A 19,591-nucleotide genomic window follows, 5' to 3' on the forward strand; every position below is an offset into this window, starting at 1 on the left:
AATTCTACAGGCGTCTTTCCAGTTAGGCCTGATTTATACAACATCATATACAACACCTACGTTAACATTCACACATGTGATGAAAACAAATGTGAATGAAGACAAGATAAAATGGACTGTTGTCGACGTCAAACAAGATTGAAGACAGCTCCACATCAAAAACACTATGTTAAAAAAAAAAGAAAGAAAATATTAGTATTTCAAAAAAAAAAAAACACCCTAAAGAAAAATTAAATAAAATGGCATTCAAACTATTGAGAAATACCAACGAAATTCTATAAGCGTCTTTCCAGTTAGGCGTGATTTATACAACATACACTGTAAAAACACAACTAAACAATCGGCAAGGCGAGGGACCTCAAACCTTCAACACTATGCTCAAAAGTAAGTCACACCAGGACCGAAAAACATGGAAAAAAATGTACTAGAAAAAGAGATAACATAACTTACAATGATGCCATCACATCAATCCTACAGCTAAAAAAAAAACTTTAAACTGACATTTTCCGAGGAAAATTAAGCAAAATGAAAAGTCCAATGATTGCAGGAAAAAAAAAAAACCCAAAAAACCCCTATGACCTCAGACACCTGAAAGTTTGCTTGAAGCATTGTAGCAAAGGTTTAAACTGTTGCTACAATGCGCCAAAGCCAGAGGTTCTAGCGGTGCAAAACAAAGGACAAGAAGAACAAACAAAAAAACCTAAAACAAACGAAAAACATTGTGACAGATACTCAACTGTCCACGAACGGAACAGAGGATTTTCTGTCTGGGTTTTCTCCCATATCTAGATGGCCGTCAATGGCTCCCCTGAACCTCAAGCCTTTGACGAATCTTTTTTTTAAGCTTTCGTCAGGACGACCAGACGCCCACTTCCCCAGCCCAGTGGATTCACTGTCTGGAGAGTACCAGTTTAGTCGCCGGTAACTCGACCCTGAAGCAGGTAGTACTGGATTACAGGTTAACCAGTAGCAGATTTAACAACCTGACCTGACTAACCTAAAACACACAAAAAACATTGTGACAGGTACTCAACTGTCCACGAACGGAACAGAGGATTTTCTGTCTGGGTTTTCTCCCATATCTAGATGGCTGTCAACGGCTCCCCTGAACCTCAAGCCTTTGACAAATCTTTTTTTTAAGCTTTCGTCAGGACGACCAGACGCCCACTTCCCCAGCCCAGTGGATTCACTGTCTGGAGAGTACCAGTTTAGTCGCCGGTAACTCGACCCTGAAGCAGGTAGTACTGGATTACAGGTTAACCAGTAGCAGATTTAACAACCTGACCTGACTAACCTAAAACACACAAAAAACATTGTGACAGGTACTCAACTGTCCACGAACGGAACAGAGGATTTTCTGTCTGGGTTTTCTCCCATATCTAGATGGCTGTCAACGGCTCCCCTGAACCTCAAGCCTTTGACAAATCTTTTTTTTAAGCTTTCGTCAGGACGACCAGACGCCCACTTCCCCAGCCCAGTGGATTCACTGTCTGGAGAGTACCAGTTTAGTCGCCGGTAACTCGACCCTGAAGCAGGTAGTACTGGATTACAGGTTAACCAGTAGCAGATTTAACAACCTGACCTGACTAACCTAAAACACACAAAAAACATTGTGACAGGTACTCAACTGTCCACGAACGGAACAGAGGATTTTCTGTCTGGGTTTTCTCCCATATCTAGATGGCTGTCAATGGCTCCCCTGAACCTCAAACCTTTGACGAATCTTTTTTTTAAGCTTTCGTCAGGACGACCAGACGCCCACTTCCCCAGCCCAGTGGATTCACTGTCTGGAGAGTACCAGTTTAGTCGCCGGTAACTCGACCCTGAAGCAGGTAGTACTGGATTACAGGTTAACCAGTAGCAGATTTAACAACCTGACCTGACTAACCTAAAACACACAAAAAACATTGTGACAGGTACTCAACTGTCCACGAACGGAACAGAGGATTTTCTGTCTGGGTTTTCTCCCATATCTAGATGGCTGTCAAAGGCTCCCCTGAACCTCAAGCCTTTGACGAATCTTTTTTTTAAGCTGTCGTCAGGACGACCAGACGCCCACTTCCCCAGCCCAGTGGATTCACTGTCTGGAGAGTACCAGTTTAGTCGCCGGTAACTCGACCCTGAAGCAGGTAGTACTGGATTACAGGTTAACCAGTAGCAGATTTAACAACCTGACCTGACTAACCTAAAACACACAAAAAACATTGTGACAGGTACTCAACTGTCCACGAACGGAACAGAGGATTTTCTGTCTGGGTTTTCTCCCATATCTAGATGGCTGTCAAAGGCTCCCCTGAACCTCAAGCCTTTGACGAATCTTTTTTTAAGCTGTCGTCAGGACGACCAGACGCCCACTTCCCCAGCCCAGTGGATTCACTGTCTGGAGAGTACCAGTTTAGTCGCCGGTAACTCGACCCTGAAGCAGGTAGTACTGGATTACAGGTTAACCAGTAGCAGATTTAACAACCTGACCTGACTAACCTAAAACACACAAAAAACATTGTGGCAGGTACTCAACTGTCCACGAACGGAACAGAGGATTTTCTGTCTGGGTTTTCTCCCATATCTAGATGGCTGTCAAAGGCTCCCCTGAACCTCAAGCCTTTGACGAATCTTTTTTTTAAGCTTTCGTCAGGACGACCAGACGCCCACTTCCCCAGCCCAGTGGATTCACTGTCTGGAGAGTACCAGTTTAGTCGCCGGTAACTCGACCCTGAAGCAGGTAGTACTGGATTACAGGTTAACCAGTAGCAGATTTAACAACCTGACCTGACTAACCTAAAACATACAAAAAACATTGTGACAGGTACTCAACTGTCCACGAACGGAACAGAGGATTTTCTGTCTGGGTTTTCTCCCATATCTAGATGGCCGTCAATGGCTCCCCTGAACCTCAAGCCTTTGACGAATCTTTTTTTTAAGCTTTCGTCAGGACGACCAGACGCCCACTTCCCCAGCCCAGTGGATTCACTGTCTGGAGAGTACCAGTTTAGTCGCCGGTAACTCGACCCTGAAGCAGGTAGTACTGGATTACAGGTTAACCAGTAGCAGATTTAACAACCTGACCTGACTAACCTAAAACACACAAAAAACATTGTGACAGGTACTCAACTGTCCACGAACGGAACAGAGGATTTTCTGTCTGGGTTTTCTCCCATATCTAGATGGCTGTCAATGGCTCCCCTGAACCTCAAGCCTTTGACGAATCTTTTTTTTAAGCTGTCGTCAGGACGACCAGACGCCCACTTCCCCAGCCCAGTGGATTCACTGTCTGGAGAGTACCAGTTTAGTCGCCGGTAACTCGACCCTGAAGCAGGTAGTACTGGATTACAGGTTAACCAGTAGCAGATTTAACAACCTGACCTGACTAACCTAAAACACACAAAAAACATTGTGACAGGTACTCAACTGTCCACGAACGGAACAGAGGATTTTCTGTCTGGGTTTTCTCCCATATCTAGATGGCTGTCAAAGGCTCCCCTGAACCTCAAGCCTTTGACGAATCTTTTTTTTAAGCTTTCGTCAGGACGACCAGACGCCCACTTCCCCAGCCCAGTGGATTCACTGTCTGGAGAGTACCAGTTTAGTCGCCGGTAACTCGACCCTGAAGCAGGTAGTACTGGATTACAGGTTAACCAGTAGCAGATTTAACAACCTGACCTGACTAACCTAAAACATACAAAAAACATTGTGACAGGTACTCAACTGTCCACGAACGGAACAGAGGATTTTCTGTCTGGGTTTTCTCCCATATCTAGATGGCCGTCAATGGCTCCCCTGAACCTCAAGCCTTTGACGAATCTTTTTTTTAAGCTTTCGTCAGGACGACCAGACGCCCACTTCCCCAGCCCAGTGGATTCACTGTCTGGAGAGTACCAGTTTAGTCGCCGGTAACTCGACCCTGAAGCAGGTAGTACTGGATTACAGGTTAACCAGTAGCAGGTTTAACAACCTGACCTGACTAACCTAAAACACACAAAAAACATTGTGACAGGTACTCAACTGTCCACGAACGGAACAGAGGATTTTCTGTCTGGGTTTTCTCCCATATCTAGATGGCCGTCAATGGCTCCCCTGAACCTCAAGCCTTTGACGAATCTTTTTTTTAAGCTTTCGTCAGGACGACCAGACGCCCACTTCCCCAGCCCAGTGGATTCACTGTCTGGAGAGTACCAGTTTAGTCGCCGGTAACTCGACCCTGAAGCAGGTAGTACTGGATTACAGGTTAACCAGTAGCAGATTTAACAACCTGACATGACTAACCTAAAACACACAAAAAACATTGTGACAGGTACTCAACTGTCCACGAACGGAACAGAGGATTTTCTGTCTGGGTTTTCTCCCATATCTAGATGGCTGTCAAAGGCTCCCCTGAACCTCAAGCCTTTGACGAATCTTTTTTTTAAGCTGTCGTCAGGACGACCAGACGCCCACTTCCCCAGCCCAGTGGATTCACTGTCTGGAGAGTACCAGTTTAGTCGCCGGTAACTCGACCCTGAAGCAGGTAGTACTGGATTACAGGTTAACCAGTAGCAGATTTAACAACCTGACCTGACTAACCTAAAACACACAAAAAACATTGTGACAGGTACTCAACTGTCCACGAACGGAACAGAGGATTTTCTGTCTGGGTTTTCTCCCATATCTAGATGGCTGTCAAAGGCTCCCCTGAACCTCAAGCCTTTGACGAATCTTTTTTTTAAGCTTTCGTCAGGACGACCAGATGCCCACTTCCCCAGCCCAGTGGATTCACTGTCTGGAGAGTACCAGTTTAGTCGCCGGTAACTCGACCCTGAAGCAGGTAGTACTGGATTACAGGTTAACCAGTAGCAGATTTAACAACCTGACCTGACTAACCTAAAACATACAAAAAACATTGTGACAGGTACTCAACTGTCCACGAACGGAACAGAGGATTTTCTGTCTGGGTTTTCTCCCATATCTAGATGGCTGTCAAAGGCTCCCCTGAACCTCAAGCCTTTGACGAATCTTTTTTTTAAGCTTTCGTCAGGACGACCAGACGCCCACTTCCCCAGCCCAGTGGATTCACTGTCTGGAGAGTACCAGTTTAGTCGCCGGTAACTCGACCCTGAAGCAGGTAGTACTGGATTACAGGTTAACCAGTAGCAGGTTTAACAACCTGACCTGACTAACCTAAAACACACAAAAAACATTGTGACAGGTACTCAACTGTCCACGAACGGAACAGAGGATTTTCTGTCTGGGTTTTCTCCCATATCTAGATGGCCGTCAATGGCTCCCCTGAACCTCAAGCCTTTGACGAATCTTTTTTTTAAGCTTTCGTCAGGACGACCAGACGCCCACTTCCCCAGCCCAGTGGATTCACTGTCTGGAGAGTACCAGTTTAGTCGCCGGTAACTCGACCCTGAAGCAGGTAGTACTGGATTACAGGTTAACCAGTAGCAGATTTAACAACCTGACATGACTAACCTAAAACACACAAAAAACATTGTGACAGGTACTCAACTGTCCACGAACGGAACAGAGGATTTTCTGTCTGGGTTTTCTCCCATATCTAGATGGCTGTCAAAGGCTCCCCTGAACCTCAAGCCTTTGACGAATCTTTTTTTTAAGCTGTCGTCAGGACGACCAGACGCCCACTTCCCCAGCCCAGTGGATTCACTGTCTGGAGAGTACCAGTTTAGTCGCCGGTAACTCGACCCTGAAGCAGGTAGTACTGGATTACAGGTTAACCAGTAGCAGATTTAACAACCTGACCTGACTAACCTAAAACACACAAAAAACATTGTGACAGGTACTCAACTGTCCACGAACGGAACAGAGGATTTTCTGTCTGGGTTTTCTCCCATATCTAGATGGCTGTCAAAGGCTCCCCTGAACCTCAAGCCTTTGACGAATCTTTTTTTTAAGCTTTCGTCAGGACGACCAGATGCCCACTTCCCCAGCCCAGTGGATTCACTGTCTGGAGAGTACCAGTTTAGTCGCCGGTAACTCGACCCTGAAGCAGGTAGTACTGGATTACAGGTTAACCAGTAGCAGATTTAACAACCTGACCTGACTAACCTAAAACATACAAAAAACATTGTGACAGGTACTCAACTGTCCACGAACGGAACAGAGGATTTTCTGTCTGGGTTTTCTCCCATATCTAGATGGCCGTCAATGGCTCCCCTGAACCTCAAGCCTTTGACGAATCTTTTTTTTAAGCTTTCGTCAGGACGACCAGACGCCCACTTCCCCAGCCCAGTGGATTCACTGTCTGGAGAGTACCAGTTTAGTCGCCGGTAACTCGACCCTGAAGCAGGTAGTACTGGATTACAGGTTAACCAGTAGCAGGTTTAACAACCTGACCTGACTAACCTAAAACACACAAAAAACATTGTGACAGGTACTCAACTGTCCACGAACGGAACAGAGGATTTTCTGTCTGGGTTTTCTCCCATATCTAGATGGCCGTCAATGGCTCCCCTGAACCTCAAGCCTTTGACGAATCTTTTTTTTAAGCTTTCGTCAGGACGACCAGACGCCCACTTCCCCAGCCCAGTGGATTCACTGTCTGGAGAGTACCAGTTTAGTCGCCGGTAACTCGACCCTGAAGCAGGTAGTACTGGATTACAGGTTAACCAGTAGCAGATTTAACAACCTGACCTGACTAACCTAAAACACACAAAAAACATTGTGACAGGTACTCAACTGTCCACGAACGGAACAGAGGATTTTCTGTCTGGGTTTTCTCCCATATCTAGATGGCTGTCAAAGGCTCCCCTGAACCTCAAGCCTTTGACGAATCTTTTTTTTAAGCTTTCGTCAGGACGACCAGACGCCCACTTCCCCAGCCCAGAGGATTCACTGTCTGGAGAGTACCAGTTTAGTCGCCGGTAACTCGACCCTGAAGCAGGTAGTACTGGATTACAGGTTAACCAGTAGCCGATTTAACAACCTGACCTGACTAACCTAAAACACACAAAAAACATTGTGACAGGTACTCAACTGTCCACGAACGGAACAGAGGATTTTCTGTCTGGGTTTTCTCCCATATCTAGATGGCTGTCAATGGCTCCCCTGAACCTCAAACCTTTGACGAATCTTTTTTTTAAGCTTTCGTCAGGACGACCAGACGCCCACTTCCCCAGCCCAGTGGATTCACTGTCTGGAGAGTACCAGTTTAGTCGCCGGTAACTCGACCCTGAAGCAGGTAGTACTGGATTACAGGTTAACCAGTAGCAGATTTAACAACCTGACCTGACTAACCTAAAACACACAAAAAACATTGTGACAGGTACTCAACTGTCCACGAACGGAACAGAGGATTTTCTGTCTGGGTTTTCTCCCATATCTAGATGGCTGTCAAAGGCTCCCCTGAACCTCAAGCCTTTGACGAATCTTTTTTTTAAGCTGTCGTCAGGACGACCAGACGCCCACTTCCCCAGCCCAGTGGATTCACTGTCTGGAGAGTACCAGTTTAGTCGCCGGTAACTCGACCCTGAAGCAGGTAGTACTGGATTACAGGTTAACCAGTAGCAGATTTAACAACCTGACCTGACTAACCTAAAACACACAAAAAACATTGTGACAGGTACTCAACTGTCCACGAACGGAACAGAGGATTTTCTGTCTGGGTTTTCTCCCATATCTAGATGGCTGTCAAAGGCTCCCCTGAACCTCAAGCCTTTGACGAATCTTTTTTTTAAGCTGTCGTCAGGACGACCAGACGCCCACTTCCCCAGCCCAGTGGATTCACTGTCTGGAGAGTACCAGTTTAGTCGCCGGTAACTCGACCCTGAAGCAGGTAGTACTGGATTACAGGTTAACCAGTAGCAGATTTAACAACCTGACCTGACTAACCTAAAACACACGAAAAACATTGTGACAGGTACTCAACTGTCCACGAACAGAACAGAGGATTTTCTGTCTGGGTTTTCTCCCATATCTAGATGGCTGTCAAAGGCTCCCCTGAACCTCAAGCCTTTGACGAATCTTTTGTTTAAGCTTTCGTCAGGACGACCAGACGCCCATTTCCCCAGCCCAGTGGATTCACTGTCTGGAGAGTACCAGTTTAGTCGCCGGTAACTCGACCCTGAAGCAGGTAGTACTGGATTACAGGTTAACCAGTAGCAGATTTAACAATCTGAACTGACTGCCTGAGGGGGGAAAGAATGCAATGGCAAAAAACAACCATTACATTAAAACAGTTAGCAACATTTGCCACGGAACTCGTATGTTAACATTCAGACATGTAATGAAAACAAATGTGAATGAAGAAAAGAAAAACAAAGTGGAATGTCGTCGACATCAAACAAGATTGAAGACAATTCCACATCAAAAACACTACGTTAAAAAAAAATTAGTATTTAAAAAAATACCCTAAAGAAAAAATTAAATAAAATGACATTCAAACTATTGAGAAATACCAACGAAATTCTATAAGCATCTTCCAGTTAGGCCTGATTTATACAACACATACTGTAAAAACACAACCAAACAATCGGCAAGGCGAGGAACCTCAAACCTTTAACACTATGCTTAAAAGTAAGTCACACCAGGACTGAAAAAAATGGAAAAAATGTACTAGAAAAACAGATAACATAACTTACAGTGATGCCACGACATCAATCGTACAGTTAAAAATAAACTTCAAACTTGTATTTTCCTGGGAAATCTAAGCAAAATGAACAGTCCATTAATTGGGGAAAAAACCAAAACCTGACTCCGCCTCAAACCAGTACCAGAGGAAAGAACATCTGCCTGGCCATTAAGGAAATGTTAATAAAAAGAGGAACAGAGCCAAAACAAGTGGTTTCAGTGACTACAGATAGTCATACAGCTGGCCCTGCCATGATAGGGAGAGAGAAAAGAGCTGTGGTGAGACTGAAGAAAGACAATCCTGAGCTCATTGCTCACCACTGTATGATTCACCAGTCTGTCCTCTGCTCAGCCCTGTCAAATGAGTATGCTGAGGTGAAGAACACAATAATGAAAATGATAAACTTTCTCAGGGCATCCTTGTCCTATCAGCATCGCATGCTTACGGAATTCCTCAGAGAAGCTGAAGCAAATGCTGATGATCTTTTGCTGCACAACAACGTGAGATGGCTCAGTAAAAGCAAGGTGTTGGAGCGGTTTTGGTCCATCAGAAGGGAGGTCGCAGCTTATTTGGCAGAGCTGAAGAGTCAAATGGCAACACAGTTTTATCTCTTTTTAAAAGATGAGAAAAAGATGGATAATGTGGCCTTTTTGGTTGATATCATCTCACATCTCAGTGAACTAAATTTGATGCTTCAGGACAAGGGCAAATCAATTTGAGAACTGATAACAACTGTCTGCTCCTTCCAGAGGAAACAAGGTGTTCAAGGAAGATTTGAAGAAAGACTGTGTCCACTTCTCAGCATTGCAGCAACAAGTTCAGGGACAGAGAGATGTGTCTTCTTTTGTTGACTCTGTTGATAAGCTGATTGTGAACTTCAGCAAACGTTTTGACAGCTTCAGCTTTGTACAGCAGCTGACCATGCTCATTCAGAACCCATTTCTCCTCACAGATGTCAGGGAATTCTCAAAGGAGGCCACACAGTACTTCAAGTGGGCAAATGCTGGGTCTCTTCAGATGGAACTGGTTGATCTCCAGGTGGATGTGGCCCTTAAAGAGCAGTTCAGAGGAAGTGACCCTGCCACTTTCTGGCTCCAAATGGTCTCTGAGACTGGTTTCCCATGTCTCAGGACAGTCGACCTGCACATGCTGACCATGCTTGGGTCAACATACAGCTGTGAGGCAGCTTTCTCAACGATCAACATAATTAAAACCAAATACCGTTCCAGACCCACCAACAAGCACGTCCAAATGTGCTTGAGAATGGCCCTGACACCATTCAGGTGTCGTTTCATAGCGCTGGCAGGGCAAGCTGCAGCTCAGTTCTCCCACTGAGCAGCAGGAGATTTGAGGGAGTGATGAAGACATGAAAAAAATGTAAAAATGTTCAATTGCTTAACCTTTTTCAGATGAAGGTATTGTTAAAGAAGTATAAACACTGATTCAGGTTCTTCAGTTAGAGATGTCAACAAGGAGATGTTTGTCTGACCGCCTCAATCTGAAGTTTTCTCAAAAAGAAAATGACTTACGATTTACATTACATTTTAAAAAAACTCCTGCAGCCAACTCGACGGCAAACTCTGCAGAAAACTGAGAAACTGAAGAGCACCGATCCGAGAGCAGTACAAATAACACGAGCAACTCTTAGAGCAACTCTTAAAACTCAGGGGTTGTTCTATCTTTGATTTTAGTTCATAAAAAATCATTAAAATGAGTACATTTAAAAGCTTTTGTTTATGTAAAGAGTAAAACTCAGAGAAAACTGTTTTATCCTGCACCTTAGTTCATTTGAAAAATGTTAAAATAAGTTCATTTAAAAAAGTGTGTAATTTAGAGTTGTTTGTTTACATCTTGTACTTCAGTTCATTAAAAAAAAACTTAAAGCTCAGAAATTGTTTTATCTTGCACTTAGTTTAATTTAAATAAGTGTAGAACTCAAAGAGTTATTTGTTTTAATTTTCAGACTATTATTTTGGACTTAAACATAGTGGCTGTGCTGCCTTTTTTTACAAATAAGTCATTTTTCAAAAATGATCTGTCATTGCATTTTTTTTTTAATTTTATATATCAAAAGTATTAGTATGAGTATCGGTATTGGTGAGTACTGAAGATGAAGTACTTGTATTTGGTATTGTTCTGAAAATAAGTGGTAGCAAACATCCCTAGTGCAGATGTGTGTTGGTTCATGTTGTTCAAGCATTATTTTTTCACATTCTGCACTTAGTCAGCTATTGATTACATGCAGACACTCTTACAACTACTAGGTTACATCAGCACATATCACACTAATTCAGTTAGACATTATGATGTTCCGGACCTTTGGTTTAACAAATTATCTCTGACCGGACCTCTGTGAATTTTAGTTGCATACCTCTGAAATAGACGATCCTGATTGTCATCCCACACAAGTTGATGATACTGGAGAAAGCTTGTTGGAATCCCTCAATGAAGAGGAGGCTCACTCAACAAGCAGATCATCCATTCAGCCACATCGTAAGAAGAGGAGAACAGGGAAACACTGTTCCAAACAAAAGCACAAGAAGAATTTGGAAGCATGAAGACATTGAGGAGTTCCAGGTACCAAATTCAAGATTGATTGCTCTATAAAAGAGAGTGTGGTCTCTTGAGAGAAAAAGCAATGTCTCTCAAAAGGTTCTACGTGGCAGTCGCCCACAGTTTGAACCAGTTCAATAAGCCTACATCTAACGTTGGTTGATCATCACCAAGCTTATCACCACCAGAGCAGACAGGCTACAGCCCAAGACCATAACGCCAAAAACCACAACCAGATGTGCGTTATGACAACTTGGGGCACTGGCCGCTCCACTGTGACAAGTGAGGGCGCTGCAACCTTTGTCCAAAGGGGATGTCAAGGTGGAAATGTAGCAAATGCAACGTTTTCCTGTGTTTGAATGCAAATCAGGAGTGTGTTGCATTATATCACCAGAAGTAAGGTGGATGAAAGTCATAAAAAAGCATAATGCTGTGGGAACAACCACATAGACGAGGTTTGTTCAAGTGAAAAGGCCTGAAATGTTAAGCTTTCACATGTTTGGGAAATGTTGATTAGTTTTTATAATGTTTTTTTCCCCCCAACTTGCTTTAGTATACCATACTAATGTGACTTTCTTTCTAGAAAACAGCTGTTTTTGAACCAACAGAGGTGGGATGTGTTGACATACTGAAGCATGAAATGTATTATACGTATATGTATAGTTCTGCAGTATTTTGTTGATTGTCATTTGCGCTGTTACATTGACTGTGATCAGATATGGATTGTATATGAAGATAATATGCTTTTGCATTACTGATATTGTCGAATGACATTAGAAATTCCATTTTTCCTTGTTCGGATGTGTATTTGCCTTGGCTGAAATTAAAACCAGCAGTTATTGGTGGCATACTGACAGAAATAAAGCGTATCCAATGCAATAGACATTTTAGACCACAGAGATCACAGAAAAATCCAATTCAGGTATCTTAAATCACTTTTAAACCTAAAACAAAGTCCCTTTATGGCCATTTCAGGGTGTGAAATGGGGTATGTGCTATGTTACCCTATGTTATGTTAGCGTAGCTTAGCCTTACCTCGGTACATGTTGCTGGGAGTTGGAGATTTCTCGCTGTTTGGTCCAGTCGCAACTCTCCGGATATGATTGGAAGATGTCCGTTTTGAGGGCAGGGTTTTGTGAAGGTCGAAAAGCACGGTGAAAAAGCAGAAAGAAGCTGTTAACTTGTGTGTGGTGCAGCAATACTGCCATCTTCTGTCGAAGTCGGGTCCATCTGGAGCTTGTAATGACGCAATATGACGCACAAGAGCCTGGAACAAGGCTAGCCCATTTTGTAGGGGTGCTAATGCTAAAATATTTCACGAATCCCTAAAATTTTTGGCAACACAGAAAAATATATATTGAAATTTTTATTAATAGTATTATTGTGACATATTTCAGTATTAGTAGCAGTACAGATCAACTGTAAATATGACTGGTCTGAAGCAATTATCCCCCCACCCCTCGGCCTTTGTCAAGTGGTTCACTCTCCATTCTCTTTCATCTCCGGTTGGGATGGAAACGGAGAACCGGTTCTCCAAAAGAACCGGTTCACCGGTTCTTTTGGAGAACCGGTTCACCGGTTCTTTTGGAGAACCGGTTCTTCATGTCTCGATTCCAAGGAATGGTTTGGCTGTCTCCTTACGCACATGGACTCACAGCAGCCACGGGGCAGCTGCGGTCCGCTCTGGCGCTGCTACAGAGCCGCGGACCGGAAACTTTAAGCAAGGATGGATGGAAAGAATTGTGATCATAATTTCCTCTGCAGGACACTTCATTTCATCACATTTGAAAATAATCCTGTGTCAGACCAAATCTCTAGGGTTACTAAAATCAACTCAGCAAAACTTTCCTTCTACCCCATTAAGCATGTAAATTGAAAGCACATGTAGTTTTAACACTTGTGTTGCATTTTCTTTGCAAACCTTAGATTTCTGTTTTGCATTGTGAATTTTGGTCATCGCTATTGTCATAGTAACTCGAAAAAGTGTGTCAATGTTCCACTTGATTTTTCCCTTTACGGTTTGTCCAAACCCACAGATTGTCAGTTTAGCTTAAATGTCATGGTGAATGAAACCTTGAACTGAGTGTGAGCGTGTGCATGTGTGTGTGCACCCACTGTGGCAACAGTTTGCATCCCTGTGGCAGTTGGTTACGTAATAGCCTCTGAACTTCTCCAAACTGTAAGTGCTCCAAACCAAAGAAGTGCCTGTTTGTAAATAGTTGCAGCTATCGTCCTCCCAGGGTGCTCACCACTGCTGCAGCTGCACATCATCTCACACACACACACAAACACACTTTCAAAAGTGGAATATCTTTGCATTTCTTCTGAAAGATACTGAGAAAGAAATTCTCCTCTTTTTTCAGTTGCTGGGTGATTACGACAAAGTGAAAACGGTCTCGTCGGGGTCCGACTGTGTGTGTCGCTGTGTTGTCAGGCCAATCAAGCGATCCGACTGCAGCCGTATCCATGACGGCGACCCGATGTCTCCGTCCCAGGATTTTTACACAGTAGAAACCATTACCAAGGGAACAGACTGCAAGAAGTGTGTGTGCATGGCGCCGCCCACAGCTGTCAACCCCTGTGAGGGGGAGTACAGATTTAAGAAACTACAGGAGGCCAGCAAGGATGACATCAAGGTAGAACCACACTCACACTCTGTTTTCCTATTGGAAACAAAAAGACTTTTCAGTGAACTGTTTTTTGTTTTTTTCTGTCTGCCTTTCATTTACTTTTGTCTGTTTAGCTGGCAACGATCATGGACTTGCTAGAAGGTTCTATGTATGGAATGGACTTGTTGAAGCTCCAGTCTGTCACTACCAAGCTGCTCAGCAGAATGGAAAACATGGAGAAGGTCAGCACACACATTATTTATTGCCTCTAGTTTAAACCACAATGATGATATTCAGGATCAACTGTGTGTTCATTCTGTACACATCAGGCTTTCACTCGAAATCTCACTGAAAGAGTGAGAGAGAAAGAGCGAGCAAAGGACAAAGTCAAAGACAAGGACAAGGACAAAAAGGCCCAGCAGAAAAAGAAGAAGACTAATGATCTGGAGTGTGCCGGAGGTAAAAATGGAGCAGGTGTCTACACCCACAAGCAGGTACGTTCTCAAAAATGAGTCAGATGTCTCTGACTTTTTGTATTGTTGTCTCAATTAAAAGGCTTTTGTTTTTCTTTATGAACAAAACTTCTGTTGCAGAAGACAAATGAAATTCAGTTGAAGAAAAACCAACAGCAAGATGGTGTGGAGCAACAAGCTCAGCCGAGTAAGAATACGACTGCAGCTCAAAGCCCGATCAAAGAAAATCCAGAGCCGAGACAGCCAATCAAAGACAAGAACATGGTCATCAGGGAGGTGACCTTTTACAAAGCAGAGGAAGAAAAATTCAAGGAGGATGAAGAGGATAAGGACAGTAAGTCTCATTCTTGTGACAAGAATGAAGGTTTTTCGCTTACACGGTGCCACCGTTTGAGGAACAGCTCGCTGTAATTAGCATATATATTGAAAAAATATCTCTTCTCTGTTTTTCTTGGTCTGACAGCCACTGGAACTGCGAAGGCTTCTGTGGACTTGCTCATCTCGGACCAGGTTCCCCCGACCCAGCCTCTCCTCACTGAGAGACCAGGACCTGTTACTGGAGAACCAGACCGAGTATCTACAACCACCGCTAAACCAGAAGCTTCCACAGCGACCAGCCAGCAACACACAGAGGGAACGACACCCCCTCCCTCCACCGTCAAACCGACTGAATTACCCACCACGACAACTCCAATACCAACTACAACCAGACGCACAACTACAACCCAGATAACTACAACTACCACGAATCCCCCTCCACCCACCACACCTGCCAGCCAACGGACCACTTCCTTATCGGGCACCAGCGTCGGTTCTCCCACTGAACCTGTTCCCACAGCGGCGCCTCAGCCGAAGCCCAGAAGTCGCCTCAGCTGGACCGAGAGTCCCGCCGATCAACCAAAGACCACGAAAAAACCAGGTGAAGTCGCACTCTTGAGCCAAAAACTTGGCGACCACTGCTGGAGAAGTTGAGGGAGGAGAGTAGCAGTGATGCGCCCGATGCCGGAGCACCTCTTCCCGGAGGCCATCAGGCTGAGCAGTGCAGGCGGGAGGGGTCCCTGCAGACCCTCAATAATCTGGTCATGCAGCGTTTTCCAGCCAGCTCTTGGTCATGAGGGAGGAGAAGTACCGATGACTTTCTCTTCTGTCCTCTCTGCTCTCTGGAGAGCCTTCCAGTCTGAAGCTTTACAGCCTGCAGACCCGACAGATCCACAGCTGCTCGGCACGTTCTTTATGGTTCCTCTGTAGATGTCTATAAATGAACCTCCTCTGTTTTCAGCATTCATTTTCACTTTGGAATTTATTTCATTCAAAACCACAGTGATCAAATTTGCTTTGGTTTGAATTCAGCAAATTTGCTAAAAGGTCTGAAAAACTCCTTGGCTGGTTCTCAGGCCACATGAGTTCTGCAGCCTCAGTGTGAATTTGCGATATAACTTCCACATCGGTGTTGTCTGAGGTGCCAAATGCAACACAATATCTGTGAAATAACCAGTCACAGATCATGAAATGTACATTAAACTCACTTGCGAAGCCACACGCCTTGAGTTTGGTCGAATTGGAATTCTTTGCTTTGCGTTAGTCAAACTTTAATAGAAGACCTCAACGTTTGGAAGTTCACCAACACATTGTTATCAACTAGGTTCAGTCTGACTGTTTGCACATGACAGCGTTTAAAGAGTCTCTTTTGTGGATTTTCAGTGTATATGGTGTAACAGTCCAGTAAATAATCCATGTTTTTGACATCTTGATTCTCCTCCTGAAGGATTGTGTAAGGACACCGTTGCCAGCATCTCAGAGCCGGTCCAGCAGAACTCCTACGGCCTCAGTGACGGCGCCTGGATGAGAGACGCCCGAGGCCATGGAAGTGTCATCTACCTGACCAGCGGTCACTACGGCAACATCTTACAGGAGTTTCGGGACCTTGACACCCTCAAATCAGGTAAATCACAAATGGAGGTCCCTCACCTAAAATCATTTTTTAATTTTTAACACAGATTAGTTTGCTGATTGACTGATGGAAAGAAAATATTTCATGTGTGTTTATTTTTATTTGGGTCTGTAAGTTCTCATGGAAACCCACACTGCTGTCATGGTCGGGCATTTCCTGAGGACACGTGTGTGTTTTCTGCGTTCTTCCCACTCAGGTCAGCCGAGTAATTCCTACAAGCTGCCCTACAGTTTCACTGGAACTGGCCACGTCGTGTTTAATGGGGCGCTGTTCTACAACCGCGCCTTCAGCAGGGACGTCATCAGATACGACCTTAGACACAGATTTGTAGCGGCCTGGACCACTCTCCACGACGCTTTACTGGAGGAGCAGGCTCACCGGACGCAAACTGAAGTAAGACTTATGGTTCACTTTGCCTTTTATTTTGTTTAGCCTTGTGAGACAGGCTGCATGATGGGATATTTACCCATGGGACTCCTTAAGGTGTCATTAAAGGTCAGCGCGGTGCACAGAAACACAACAAATCACTAAAGAGTTCAAAAAGTGCAAAGAGCAATGAGTGGAAACAACCGCTGGAGGTGTTGGAAAAAAAAGCTTCAAAAGGAGTGCTCTGCATGGTGAAAATACTTTTTTTTCCTTCGTAGTTTCTGGAAATGAGATTGAAGGCACAAAAATAGAAAAAGCTTGCTCTACTGAAGTCCATCAAGCCCTGCAGTGGAAAATACAGTTTTCTCCTCATTAAGGCTTTTATCATTTAAGAACAAATAAATAAATAAAAAGTTGGAATCATTGCAGCGATCTAACAAAGGTTTGACTTAATCTTAATGTGCAGATTAATTTACGCGTATTGTTGCCTTTGAACTTGAATTGTGATCCTTTAAAGGTGGAAATTAAATACTCAATGTGGTCTTACAAAATAAAGGAAAAGTAAAGAAATAGGTCACTTAAACACACTACAGGTGAATAGATTTTCAGAACGTATTTAATGTAGAGTTTGGATTGATCCCTCAGATCTGTCAAGTCTTTCCGTTACGCTTTATGTCCAGGTGGAGTTTGCTGTTGACGAGTCGGGCCTGTGGCTGCTGTACCCGGCTCTGGACAGCGAGGGTTTCCATCAGGAAGTCATCCTGCTCGTCCACCTCAACCACCGAGACCTCCAGACGATACGGAGCTTCCGCACGGGGCTCCGGCGCGGCCGCTACGGCAACAGCTTCCTGGTGTGCGGCGTGCTGTACGCCGTGGACAGCGTGGAGCGCCGCGACGCCAACGTGACGTACGCCTTCGACACGCACACCTTCACGCACACCGTGCCGAGCCTGGCCTTCACGAACGTGCACGGACACACCGCCCAGCTGAGTTACTGCCCGCTGGACAAGAAGCTGTACGCGTGGGACGACGGACACCAGATGACGTATGACGTGATATTTGCCTATTCGTAGAACTGAGGACTCAAAGATGGAAGAAACAATCCGAAGAGATCAGAACATCAAAGGCGAAGCAATATGTGATCAGAAATTGTGTGTTTGTTTGCTTTTGACTGTGGATCGGTCAGGTTCTGTGTTCAGCGCGCTGCTGCTCCAACACAACAGAGTTTTTAACCGGCAGCGAATAAATCAGGAAAAAAAAAAGGTGCTTCTAAAACCCCACAGGCAATATGAACGAATGTATTTATACGTGCACACGTTTCACATTTTACTCTGCGTCAGTAAATGGAACTCTGTTTTTTTTAAATGATTTGAGCATAACCGTGTAGCATGTTCAGACTGTGGTGGAGAAATCACAGAGTTCACACACATCCCTGCACATTAACCTTAAAAAATATGGTTCTAGATTTAAAAAAGAATGCTCCATATTATTGTTGTTATTTGAGTGAATCTTATTTTGCTGAAAATAACTGTGGTGGACAGAGCCAGACAACAAAAGTCATGAGGATCATGCGACTGTCGTGTTCTTGTGAAACGCCACATTATCAAGTTTACAGTCTCGTTTCGTGGCCAAAGTCCATGTTGAATGTTTCCAAAGCTGTATGTTGGCTTAATGTCCTCTTATGTTTATAAGAGTGGTAAATTGATTGACTAAAATCCTTTTCACACCAGTACACACTTCCTACTGCTTTTCTTATATTTCTATAAAGAAACAAGGACAATGTTTATTTTTACTGCTTCAAAACTGGGTTTTTTTGTAATTAAATGTTTTAAAAAGTGGTTGGCAGTGGTCCTTTTCAAGTCTTAATTCTTCTGCGTGGCTGTCCAGCCTGCTGTGGACATTATTTGTGGGGTCTGATGCAGTTTTCCTGGAAACAGCGGAGCCTCTGGAAGGATCCCAGTGTGGATAATGAGCACCAGGCCGGATTCCGACGGAGCTCCGACTGGGAATACTCAGGACACAGAGCAGACCCTCTCCGGCTACGTGCTCGAGAGCTGCACACAGACTCAAGCGGCGTGCTGGACTGATGTTTGATAAGACGGAGTGCTGCTGCTTGTCATTCCAGTCTGCTTCGGTCAAGCTCGGCTCGTTTCTTTCCACATAAATTTGCAAATTTCACAAATTTACCCACTTCAACTCAATATGGAGGGAAAACTAAATGAGTTATTGTAACAGCACGTGTTCAAGGCTGGAGTTTCTCTAGAGGCCTCACATATACACATTACCTTTATTGCTTTTCATCAATGATGGCATAAACTCTTATAATTTAACTGCAAGCAACAGTCTGAGATGCAGTGCTAAAGCATGAATGAGATCTTAACCAGGAATGAATATATTACAACAGGAAAGTTCCACTGAAGCTCATTGGGTCCTCCAGAGATGACATCAAAAGTTATATAACCGTGTGTGTGTGTGTGTGTGTGTATGTGTGTGTGCATGGTAAGTGACCACCTACTAGGACGCACAAGACAGACTTCCATTCACATCCCGTTCATTCTCAAAGGGATGAAGAGTGAATACGTTGTGTGTGTTTTCCCTCCAGTCTCTGAACTGTTTGCTCCCAATGTGCAAAACCAGGCGAATTAAACACACACACAAAATTGTGAGACTGACCCACCAACTAACCATAACTATATCTAACTTTAACCAATAAAAAAATATATATACTTTGACCCTTTAAAGTATGCATAATATTGTGCGGTTCAGCACTTGGTCCCCACAAGGCCTGCTGAACCCCACAAGAGCAGAGTGCTGAGCACACACTGTGCTCTCAGGCTGCAGACCTCACAAAGCGAGTAAAACAATGACAAACACACACCTTCTGGGGACATCATTCCACTGGCTTAAATTCTTGAATCCACTTCCTTCAGACTCACTCTAAACTCAGCCATAACGACTGCCTGCCTCACCTTAACCCTGATATTAACCTTCACCAAACCCAAACACTGTACAACTTTAATACACATCCGCAGCTAAGAATGATGTATTTTTTGACACATGGAGGCTTGATTTT

The 19,591-nt window shown here is 44.1% G+C and overlaps 1 protein-coding gene across 1 annotated transcript in view; it reads left to right on the forward strand.

Annotated features, from left to right (window-relative positions):
* The window catches only part of LOC115406007 (olfactomedin-like protein 2B), a 23,968-nt gene extending 5,648 nt beyond the window's left edge, over positions 1-18,320 (forward strand). Inside the window, exons 2-9 of the mRNA XM_030115853.1 lie at positions 13,483-13,755; positions 13,863-13,970; positions 14,058-14,222; positions 14,322-14,535; positions 14,665-15,120; positions 15,967-16,143; positions 16,349-16,545; positions 17,199-18,320. Of these exons, the coding sequence (XP_029971713.1) occupies positions 13,483-13,755; positions 13,863-13,970; positions 14,058-14,222; positions 14,322-14,535; positions 14,665-15,120; positions 15,967-16,143; positions 16,349-16,545; positions 17,199-17,591 (1,983 nt within the window). The 3' untranslated portion in view covers positions 17,592-18,320. The remainder of the gene's footprint in view (positions 1-13,482; positions 13,756-13,862; positions 13,971-14,057; positions 14,223-14,321; positions 14,536-14,664; positions 15,121-15,966; positions 16,144-16,348; positions 16,546-17,198) is intronic.
* The last annotated feature ends 1,271 nt before the right edge of the window (positions 18,321-19,591 follow it).

Source organism: Salarias fasciatus, chromosome 18 (assembly GCF_902148845.1).
Source record: "Salarias fasciatus chromosome 18, fSalaFa1.1, whole genome shotgun sequence".
Lineage (NCBI taxonomy): Eukaryota > Metazoa > Chordata > Actinopteri > Blenniiformes > Blenniidae > Salarias > Salarias fasciatus.